Source organism: Nyctereutes procyonoides, unplaced genomic scaffold, assembly GCF_905146905.1.
Source record: "Nyctereutes procyonoides isolate TBG_1078 unplaced genomic scaffold, NYPRO_anot_genome, whole genome shotgun sequence".
NCBI lineage: Eukaryota > Metazoa > Chordata > Mammalia > Carnivora > Canidae > Nyctereutes > Nyctereutes procyonoides.
In genome coordinates, this window is record NW_026575047.1 from 35,915,984 (window position 1) to 35,926,574 (window position 10,591).

General features: G+C 62.5%; 1 protein-coding gene across 1 annotated transcript; it reads right to left on the minus strand.

Moving 5' to 3' along the window:
* Positions 1-1,395: 1,395 nt before the first annotated feature.
* Positions 1,396-9,925, minus strand: LOC129510198 (basic proline-rich protein-like; the record flags this gene model as incomplete). Its single annotated transcript, XM_055326179.1, has 3 exons — positions 1,396-1,689; positions 2,349-2,778; positions 9,024-9,925. Coding segments are annotated over 3 exons (1,626 nt in total), but the record flags the coding sequence as incomplete, so codon positions are not given.
* Positions 9,926-10,591: the final 666 nt, after the last annotated feature.

A 10,591-nucleotide genomic window follows, 5' to 3' on the forward strand; every position in this document is an offset into this window, starting at 1 on the left:
TATTTTGTTCTTTCTCCCTTTTCTTTGTTTTTTCTGGGATTTTTTCCGTTTTCCTATTTCCTTCCTTTCTCTTTGCTGTTCTTTTTTTTTGATTTTTTCTTTTTCTTCTTTTTCTTTATGTTTTTGTTTTTTTTTGTTTTTTTTTTTTATTTTTCTCCTTTTTTTCTTTTTCTTTTCTTTGGTTCTTACCGTTTTTTTCTTTTTTTTTCACTCTGGTTCTCTGTTTTATTTTTTTTTTTTATTTTTCCTTTATTCTTCTTTTATGTTTGATTTTTTTTCCTTTTTTGTTTTTTTTTTTTTCTTTTTTTTCCGCCCCTTGTTTCCCCTTTTTTTTCTTTTCTTTCTTCCTTTTCTTTTTCTTTTTTTTTTTTTTCTTTTGTTTTTTTTTTGTTCGTTTTTTTTCTCTTCTACTCGTTTATTTTTCTTTCTCCTACTAGCCTTTTTTTTTTTTTTCTCTTTTTTCTCCTTTTCCTCACTCAGAGAGGGGTTTCTATTCTTTTTCCTTCTTTTTTAGTTTTTTTCTTTTTTCTCTCTTTTGATTTTTTTTTTTCTCTTTCTTCCTTCCAGGGCAGGCTGTGGTCATTTTATTTTTCTTTTATTCATTTATTTCTTTTTCCCGTGTAAAACTGTCCTTCATGAGGGTGGTGGTGGATTCCCACAGGGGAAGGTTTTCCTCGTCAATCACATCTCGGAGTTTCTAGTTCAGGATTAGATTTAATAATAGTTTGTATTATTTTTATTTTTCTTCCCTTGGAATTGATCTGCTAATATGCCAATCTATGGAATTGGATTCCATGTCTAGGCATCTAAAGGGTCTGTCTTCCAATGGAATTACAGTCATCATTAAATCATCATATTTTCAAGGTGTCGTCTTGTGGTGGAGGGTATAAAGAAATTTGGTCTGTGGCGGTCCTGGGGGAGGGATGCTAGGGTTAAAAAAGCAAATTGTCTGGAGTCGTGATCGCGCGGGCCTGTCGGGCTCGGATTTTTTTGGTCCATGGTGTGGCCGGGGGGGGCCGGGGGGTCGGTCCCCGCGGGGGGGGGGGGGGGGGGGGGGGGGGGGGGGGGGGGGGGGGGGGGTGGGGGGGGGGGGGGGTGGGGGTGTGTCGGGGAGCGCAAGTATTTATAGCGAGCTTCAGAGGGTTCGCGGCGTGTCCGCTCGTCTCTGTGGTGGGGGGCATTGTCTGATCGCTCGCGGAGGAAATTGATGAGAGTGGTCCAGGATCGGGGGTGGTTGTCTCCTCGGCTTGCTTCGGCGGCCTCGGGTTGTGCGTCTTAGAGATATTTGGGTGGTGGTGGTGTTGGTGTTAGATGGTAGGTTCAAGTGGGTTTGTGGTGGGTTAGTTGTGGTTTGAGTGGGTTTTTTTGGTGGATTTGGGCGGCGCGTGTCGGGTGTCACCGGGACAGGGTCGTGGCTCTGGTGAGTCGGGCATCGGGGGCGTCTTGAGCCCCTTGGGGGTCTGGCAGTCGTTGGTTAGGTTTGTTGGTGGTTGTTTGGGTGCGGAGATGTGTTCTGTCCTCGGGGGGTCGGCGGATGCGGTTATGCGCGGGGGGTCCGGGGGGGGGTGGGTCTGGGCTTGCGTCTGTGGGGCGCGGGCTAGGTCTGTGCGCGGGGGCTCGGGGCGGCGCCTGCGGGGGGGCCACGGTTTGGGGGTCTGGGACGCTGTCGTCGTCCCGCGTGAGGCGGGTCTGGTGTCAGCCGAGCAAAGGAAGTTTAAAATTGGGGGTTGCAGGAGGTCTCTGGGTAGGTCGAGGGGACAAGTTGTGCTGAGCGTCTTGGAATTTATTAGGAATTGTCTGTCTCTGTGTGGCATCTGGTCTGATCCCGGGGCGGTGTGCGAGGTGAGGCTGTCCTCCGTGACGTCCCGGTGTCTGTGGTTCCGTGCGGGGGGGTTTTAAAATATGTCTGGAGGTGGGGCTCGCGGGGCAGCCGTCTGTCACGGCGTCTTGTGGTGGGTTGATTGGTTTTGTTTAGAGTTTTTTTTAGTGGTGGTTGTGGGGTGTTGTTTTTGTTTTTTTTGTTGTTTTTGGGGTTAGTTTTGGTGTCTGTCGCTGGTCCTCCGATAAATCTTTTTTTTTTTTTTTTTCTCTTTTGGTGTTTTTCTAGTTTAATTGGTTTTTGTTGTTTTGGTTTTGGGTCTCGGTGTTTGTGTCGTTGGAGGGTTCCGGTTTGGTGTTTGTTGTGTTTTTGTTTAGTGGTGTTGTGTGGGGGGGGGTGTTTGTGGGTGGGGGGTGGTTGGGGGGGTGGTGTTGGGGGTGTGGGTTGTGGTGGTTGTGTGGGGGGGGGGGGGTGGGGGGTGGGGGGGGGGGTGTGGGTGGGGGTGGGGGGGGGGTGGGGGTGTGGGGGGGGGGGGGGGGGGGGGGGGGGGGGGTGGGGGGGGTGGGGGTGGGGGGGGGGGGGGGTGGGGTGGGGGGGGTGGGGGGGGGGGTGGGGGTGTGGGGGGGGGGGGGGGGTGTGGGGGGGGGGGGTGGGGGGGGGGTGGGTGGGGGGGTGGGGGGGGTGGGTGGGGGGGGTGGGGGGGTGGGGGGGGGGGGGGGGGTGGGGGGTGGTGGGGGGTGGTGGGGGTGGGGGGTGGTGGGGGGGGTGGGTGGGGGGGGGGGGGGGGGGTGGTGGGGTGGGGTGTGGGGGGGGGGGGGGGGTGGGTGGGGGGTGGGGTGGGGGTGTGGTGGGTGGGTGGGGTGGGTGGGGGGGGGGTGGGGGGTGGGGGGTGGGGGGGGGGGGGGGGGGGGGGGGGGGGGGGTGGGGGGGGGGGGGGGGTGGGGGGGGGGGGGGGTGGTTGGTGTGTTGGGGTGGGTGGGTGGGGGGGGGTAGGGGGGGTGGGGTTGGGGTGTGGGGGTGGGGTGTGGGGTGGGTGGGGGGGGGGGGGGGGGTGGGGGTGGGGGGGGTGGGGGGGTTGGGGTGTGTGGGTGTTGTGGGGGGTGTGGGTGGGGTGTGGGGGTTTGGGGGGTGGGGTGGGGGGGGGGGGGTGGGGGGGGGGGGTGGTGTGGGGGTGGGGGTGGGGGGTGGGGGGGGGGGTGGGGGGGGGGTTGGGGGGGGGTGGGGGGGGGGGGGGTGGGTAGGTGGGGGGGTGGGGGGGTGGGGGGTGTGGGTGGGTGAGGGTGTGGGGTGGTTGTGGGGTGGTGAGGGGGGGTGGGGTGGGGTTGGGGGGGGTGGGGGGGGGTGGGGGGGGTGGTGGGGTGTTGGCGGGTGTTGGGTGGTGGGGGGTGGTGGTGGGGGTTGGGGTGGGTGGTGGTGTTGGGGTGTGACGTACGGGGTGGGTCGGTACACGAGTAGTCGCTCTTAGGGTGTAAGGATAATTTGGGGAGTTTGTCTGCGGGGGGGGTAAGCAGGTGTGTTGGGGTGTGGTGTCAGGTTCGTGTGGCTGATGTGCCGAGGGGCCTTGTGCGTGACACGGTGGGTCGAATTGTTGCACTACTAGTAGGGGGACGATGTGACTAGGGGGGGGGGTCTGAGCGTGGAGTGGAGACCGTGGTGGTGGGACGGGGGTTGGTGTGCGCTTTGTTGCACTTTGGTCGGTTGGGCTTGTTTGTCGGTTGGTTTTTTGGTTATTTGGGTAGTGAGTGGAAACTGACTTGGTGCCGCTTCACGGTGGATCACATAGTGGGGGGGAGGCGGTGGTTACGTCAACGAGGTATTTTGGGGTCTGTGTGTAGGTGGTTGAGGTGTGGTCGATTATGGTGGGACGTGGGTGTATTGATACCTCGACCGAAGTACGTCATGTAGATGCGAGAAGTGTGGTCGTGACATCAGCAATTCTAGTGTCGGTTGAGGGAGTTCGGGGGGGGGAGCATTGGGCGCTGGTATGACATGCGAAATTGCCTTGAGAGAGGGTGGCGCGGGCGGGGGACGTGCGGGTGCCCACGTGCAGGAGCGTAGAGGTCCGTGGCTGGTGGGGAGTTGAGGTGGGGGGGCAAGATACGTGGGAGTAGGGGGTGGGGGGTCGAGTGCGGGAGACGGGGGGGTTTGGGCTGTTGGATCGTGGCGGGGTCAAATGCATGTTGCGTGAGGGGGGGGGGTTGGGGGTGGCAGGGGGAAGGGGGGGCTGGGGGGTTGGGCGGGGGATAGGGTGGGAAGAAAGCGTCAAGCGAGTGGGGTGGTGGGCGTTAATGAGCGTGGGGTGTGGTGTCTGTGTGTGTGGCATGGGTGGGTCAACTTCTGACTGGGGGGGGTCGTGGTGGGTCTCTGTGGAGGGGACGGGGTCACAAAGCTGTGGGGGCGTAGTTGGGCATGGGCTGGGGTGGGGCGGGTGGTTGGGCTGGGGGGGGCGACGTGTGGTGTCGCGCGGGGCGGGTGACTTGGGGTGGCGGAGTGGAGCGCGGGGGAGGGAAGCGTGGGGCGGGGGAGCTGGGGGTGCAGTGGGGTGGCCTGAGCGGGGGGTGGGTGGGACGGGGGGGAGGGTCAGTGGGCGGATGTGTGGTTTGAGCGTAACTGGGCGGGTTGCTGCGGAGTAGGCATGGGGGGGTCGGTCTTTGTGGCTTAGTTCTGCGTTTCTCAGTGAGTCTGGTTGTCTTACGCGGAGTGGGTTGGAGGGGGTGGGACTACGCGGGGCGGTGTATATGTGACGTCTACGGTCCATGGAGGGTTCGTTCCGAGATGTGGAGTACGTGTTTCTTTCCACCCGGCGGCTCGTGGTTTTGGTACGTTTGGAGTAGGGTGTTTGACTTTGTTCCTGTTATGTTGTTGTACTTTTGTTTGTGTGGGTTTGCATCTTTTGTCTTGGTGTGACAAGTCTGAGAATGATACGTGGTTCTTTTGGTGTCGTCGCTTTGTTTTTTGTTGTTGGGGGTGGTTCCGCTTGTGGTCCGAGTCTTTGTTTTCTTGGTGGGTTATCTTTTTTGTCTGGTGGTGTTCTGGCGCGTTTGTCTGTTCTTTGTGGTTCCACGTTTGGGGGAGTTCGTTCTACTTCGGTGTCTTGTAGCTGGGGTGGGCTGGGTGGGGAAGCATCGGTATCCTGTTCTTGGTCTCGGTATTGGGGGGAGCTGTGTGACTGTGCTTCGGGGGTGGTATGCAACCCGGGAGGAATGTGTGACACGGTGACGAGGCGGGCGCGTAAGGACTGTTCTAGTGGGGGTGGATATGCTTGTACCAGTGACGATTCGTTTCGTTCTTTCCTTTATCTTTTCTTTACTTCTTCTTTTCTTTTCGTTCTTTCACAAGCTACACCCCAAAATTCCAACAAATCAACACCGATATTAACATCGTACCTGCTCTCACCTCGTTTTCTTTCTTTTTCTTTTCTTTTCTTTTTCGTTTCTTTTCTTCTTTTGTCTTTTCTTTCTCTGTCCACCGGGTTCCGGCCGCTCAGAGTGCGAGGGTGGGGCAGAGACGGCCATCATTTAGTAATCTCGTGGTGGCGCGTGGGTCGGGGGTGGATGGTGGTGCCTTGGTGGTCGTTTCATGATCTTTTTTCTAGGGTTTGCTTGTGGTTTCTTCAGTGGTTTTGTCTATTTTGTATTTGTGGTACTAGCTGTGTCTTAGTTGTCTCTTTTTTTCAGGTGTCTGCGATTTTCGCTTGTGTGTGTGTATGATGTCTATGTTTTCTTCTTTGTGTGTTGTGTGTTTTCCACTGTTGGTGGGGCGGTGGCTGGGGAGTGGTATCAGACGTTGGAGGTGGCTAGTATGGTCGTGTACACTGAGTTAGGGCGGTGTGAGCACGTGTATTGGTCGTGGACGGGGTGAGATGTGGATTTGTACGTGGGGCGTGGCACTGGTGGCTGGTGCGACTGCTCTACGTGTTCATGGTAGGACGGCGGTGTTTACGCGGGGGTGGGGGGGGCTTTGTGCTGTGAAGGTGGGCACTGGGGAAGAACGCTTCAACGTCACAGTGGGCGGTGTCCACTGGTGTGTGGGTGGGCCGGCAAGCGTCGGGTTCTTGTTCTTTGGCATGGTTCACACTGGTAGGTCTGTACTTTGTGGGGAGCACGGGTGGATTGCGGGGGGAGGGGTTGGTGGTGGGGTGGTCGTTTCGGTGTTGTGACGGCCCATGGGTCTGTACAGTTCTTTTGGTCTTTGTTCTTGTTTTCTTCTTTTTCTTGTGGTTGGTTTCTTTTCTTTTGCTTCGTGTGCACGTGGTGTGTTTCGAGTTCTGTGTTTTTATCTTGCTGGTATTCTTGGTTTCTTGGGGTTCATGTTCCGTGCTGCAGGGCGCGCTAGACTTAGTTATGATGGGTGTGGTAGCTGTCTGTTAGTGCCCTTGTTGGCTATGTTCTGTGGTCTCTGGACTTTAATTGGTTGCTTGCTTGCAAGCTTATGCTTCACGGAGGGTCTCAGGGGGAGGGTGAAGTGGGGGGTGGGAGCGGTGTGTGCGTGCGTTGTTGTTGCGTCGAGCTCGGGTGGGTCTGGTTTCTGTTTTTTTTTGGTGGTCGTGGGAAGTGGCGGCTGGGAGGCCCGCGGGGTACGGTAGGCCAAGGGTGGGGGGGGGGGATCGTTGGTGGCGGGTGGGGGCGCGGCACTGGGGTTTCTGTTTGTTAGTTCTTTTTGTGGGGCGGGGGGAGGGGTTCGGTGAGGGGTGTCGTGGGTCTGTTTTTTGGACCTTGGGGGGACGCGTGTTGTCTATCTTGTGTTGGATGTTTGCTGGTCTATGTGCTTGGTCTGTGGGTGTGGGTGCTGAGTGGCTCACTCTTTCTTTTGGTGTGGCGTTTGGTGGGCGTGGGGTGGTGTACGCGTGGACTCACGAAGGGGGTGCACGGGGTGGGTCGTCCTTTTGCGGGGGGTGTGGGCAGTTGGTATTGGAGGGTGGCGTGTCACGGCAGGTGAGGTTAGTGGGTGGGGAGTATGTTCTGTTGTGGTTGTGGGGCGGTTCTTCTTTGATCACTCTCCGGTGTGGGGTTGTTTTCTTTGGTTGGGTTGTGTGGCACGGTTTCGGGGGTAATTTCGTTTGATTTAGCTGTGTTGTGTTTTTGTGCGTTTGTTTTGGGTGTTCGTCCGAGGCGACGGATTCTTTTCGGTAGTTTTTATTGCTCGGTTGCTTTTATTTGGGATTTTGATCTGTGGGTCGTAGCCCCGGGGGGAATAGTTGGGGCTGTCTACGGTCTTCGAGGGGGTGCTGTTGGTTGGGTGGGGTGGACGGGTCGGTCTACGTTGCGAGCGGGGGGTGGGGTTGGTGGCGCGTGGCGGTCGGGCAGGCGGGTGGGAGGGGGGGTCGGGGTGGGGGGGGGTGGGGGTGGGTGGTGGGGGGGTGGGGGGGGGGGGGGGTGGTGGTGGGGGGGTGGCGGGGGTTGGGGCGGGGTGGGGGTGTGGGGGCGGTGGGCGGTTCTCTGGGCGCGGTCACTGGGGAGGGGGTGGGTCGTGGTTTTGGCGGGGGTCAGTTTGGGTGGGTGTCGGGGGGTGGGTGTTTTTTGTGGTGGTGCTGGGGGGCGTGTTTGGTCTGTTGCTTTGGTGCTTGGGTGTGTCGTTAGGGTCGGGGGGACGGGGGTGTGGTGGGGTCAGGGACGTTAACGGGGGTGGGGGGGGGGGAGGTGGGTCACGGCGAGGCGTGGTGGGGGGGGGGATGGGGGGGGGGGCGGGTTGGGGGGGTGGGGGGGGGCTGGCGGGATCTATGTCACTTCGGAACGGCGCGGCAACGGGTCGGGGGGGGGGGGGGAAGGGGGCGGGGGGTCCTGGGGACACTCGGGGGCGGGGGGGGGGGGGGTGCGGCGACGTGAACGGGGGGTTGGGAGGGGGTTTTATTCTTTTTTTTTTTTTTTTTTTTGGTTTACTTTGTGTTTTATGTTGTTTGTGTTTTTTGTTTGTGTTTTTTTTTTTGGTGGTTTTGTTTTGTTTGGTGTTTTTGTTGTTGTGTTTTTGAGTTTTTTATTTTTTGTGGGGTGTTTTATTTTGGTTGGGGGGTGTTTCGGAGGCGTGGGGTGTCGGGCGGTTTGGGGGTGGGCAGCTACCGGGCGGGGGGGGGGCGTTGGCTCGCGGGGGTGGGTACGGGGGGGGGGGGTGGTAGGATGGAGGGGGGGGGGGGCGTGGGGGGGCGGGGTGGCGGGGGGGCGGGGGGGGGGGTGGGGGGGCGGGGGGTTTGTGGTGGTAGGGTGGGAGTGGGCACTAGGGCGAAGCACACGTGGGGGGGGGTGGGTGGGGAGCGTGTCGGGTAAGGAGGGGTGCCGTCACGAGGTGGGTGGGCGGGGGGGGGTGTACTGTTGGTATAGGGGAGGTGCTGGTTGGAGATGAGTGGTGGCGTTGGGTGGGGACGGGTTGGGGACGGTGGGTCACTAGGGGTGTGCGTGTGGAAGGGGGGGGCTTGGAGGCTTGCGGTGCACGGGGGTGGTGGTGTAGTATCTTACCGATCGAGAACGTCTGGGTGCCTGGCGACAGGGTGGGAACCTCACCCCTGTCTAATGTCCAGCTTGCACTACTACCTCACGTAAGAACCTAAAAACATCTTTCTTTCATTTTCAAACACGGTGTGGGGTGCTTGGGGGGGGGGGGAGGGGACTTCGGGGTGGGACACGGTTACAGGCGTCATCGGGGGCGCGGGTTGAGGGCGTGGTGGGTTGTGGTGGGTGGTGGGGGATGTGGGTGGGGGGGTGGGATGGGTAAGGGAAAGACTCGTCTTTCCACTGCGCTCAAAGTCTCGTTTCTTTCTTTTTCCTTTTTTTAATCTTCTACGAAATCAAGGCCTCGTTTTCTCTTTTTTCTTCCAAGGCGGCGGTTTGTGGGGGCGGGCGGTGGGGGGGACCGGGGTTGTGTTCTGGGTGGTGGCTGTGGTCGTGGTGGTTTGAAGTTGGTTTGGGACGTTATCATGGTGAGATTGAAGGGTATTGTCTAGCTTGTTGAATGTGTTTTGTTGTTTAGAGTGGGGTGTGTGGGTGGGGGCCTGTGGCGGGGCTGCGAGTGGGGGTGGGGGGTTATGTGTTGTGAGTGGGGGTAGGTTGGGTGGGTGGGGGTCGGGGGGTGGGGGGGTGGGGGGGTGGGGGGGGGCGGGGGGAGTTCGGGGGGCCCGGGCGGGGGGGGGGGGGGATGGGTGCGGTGGTCGGGGGGGGGGTGTTGGGGGTCGGGGGGTGGCGTGTGTGGGGTGGTGGGGTGGGGTGGGGGTGTGGGGGAGGGGGGGGGGGGGGGGGGCGGGGTTGGGGGGGGGGGTGGGGGGGGGGGGGGGAGGTGGTGGTCTTGGGCGGGGGCTATTGGGGTTGGTGGGGTGGTTGTACGGAGTGGGGGTGGGGGGGTGGGGGTGGGGGGGTGGGGGGGGGGGGGTGGGGGTGGGGGGGGGGGGGGGGGGGGGGTGGGGTGGGGGGGTGGTGGGGTGGGGGGGGGTGGGGGGGGGGGGGGTTGGGGTGGGGGTGGGGGGGGGGGTGGGGGGTGGGGTGGTGGGGGGGGGTGGGGGTGGGGGGGTGGGGGGTGGGGGGGTGGGGTGGGGGGGGGGGGGGGGTGGGGTGGGTGGTGGTGGGTGGGGGGTGGGGTGGGGGGGGGGGGGGGGTGGGGGGGGTGGGTGGGGGGTGGGGGGGTGGGTGGGGGGGTGGGTGGGGGTGGGGGGGGGGGGGGTGGTGGGGGTGGGGGTGGGTGGGGGGGGGGGGGGTGGGGGTGGGTGGGGTGGGGGGGGTGGTGGGGGTGGGTGGGGGGGGTGGGGGTGGGGGGGGGGGTGGTGGGGGGTGGGGGGGGGGTGGGGGGGGGGGGGGGGGTGGGGGGTGGGGGGGGGGTGGGGGGGGTGGGGGGGTGGGGGGGGTGGGGTGGGGGGGGGTGGGGGGGTGGGGGGGGGGGTGGGGGGGGGGGGGGGGGGGGGGGGGGTGGGGGTGGGGGGGGGGTGGGGGTGGTGGGGGGGGGGGTGGGGGGGGGGGGGGGTGGGGGGGGGGGGGGTGGGGGGGGGGGTGGGGGGGGGGGGGGGGGTGGTGGGGTGGGGGGGGGTGGTGGGGGTGGGGGGGGGGGGGGGGGGGGTGGGGGGGGGGGGGGGGGGTGGGGGTGGGGGGGGGGGGGTGGGGGGGGGGTGGGGGGTGGGGGGTGGGGGGGTGGGGGGGGGGGGGGGTGGGGGGGGGTGGGGTGGGGGGGGGGGTGGGGGGTGGGGGGGGGGGGGGTGGGGTGGTGGGGGGGGGGTGGGGTGGGGGGGGGGTGGGGGGGGGGGGGGGGGGGGGTGGGGGGTGGGGGGGGGGTGGGGGGTGGGGGAGCACTTGGTGGGGGGGACGGTGATGGGTGGGGGGGGGGGTGGGGGGTGGGTGGGGGGGGGGGGGGGTGGGGTGGGGTGGGGGGGGTGGGTGGGGTGGGTTGTGTTCTGGGGGGTGTTGCGGGGTAGGGGTAAGGTGGGGTGGGGGGGGGGAGGGGGTGGGGGGCTGGGGGGGGTGGGTGTGTGGGCGGTGGGGTGGTTGGAGGGGGTGGGTTGTGTGTGGGGGGTGGGGTGTGCGTGGTGTTGAGGGTGGTGGGGTTGTGGGTAGGGGTGTTGGGGGCGGGGGTGGGGGGGGGGGGGGGGGTGGGGGGTGAGGGGGGGGGGGTGTGTGGGGGGGTGGAACGGGTGGGGTGGGGGGGGTGGTTGGTTGGGTGGGGTGTGTGGGGGGTGGGGTAGTGGGGGGGTGTGGGGGGGTGGGGGGGGGGGGGGGGTGGGGGCGTGGGGGGGGGGTGGGGGGGGGAGTTGTTTTGTTCTGTGGTCCCTGTTGATGGAGTGGGCACTTGGGGACGGGCGGG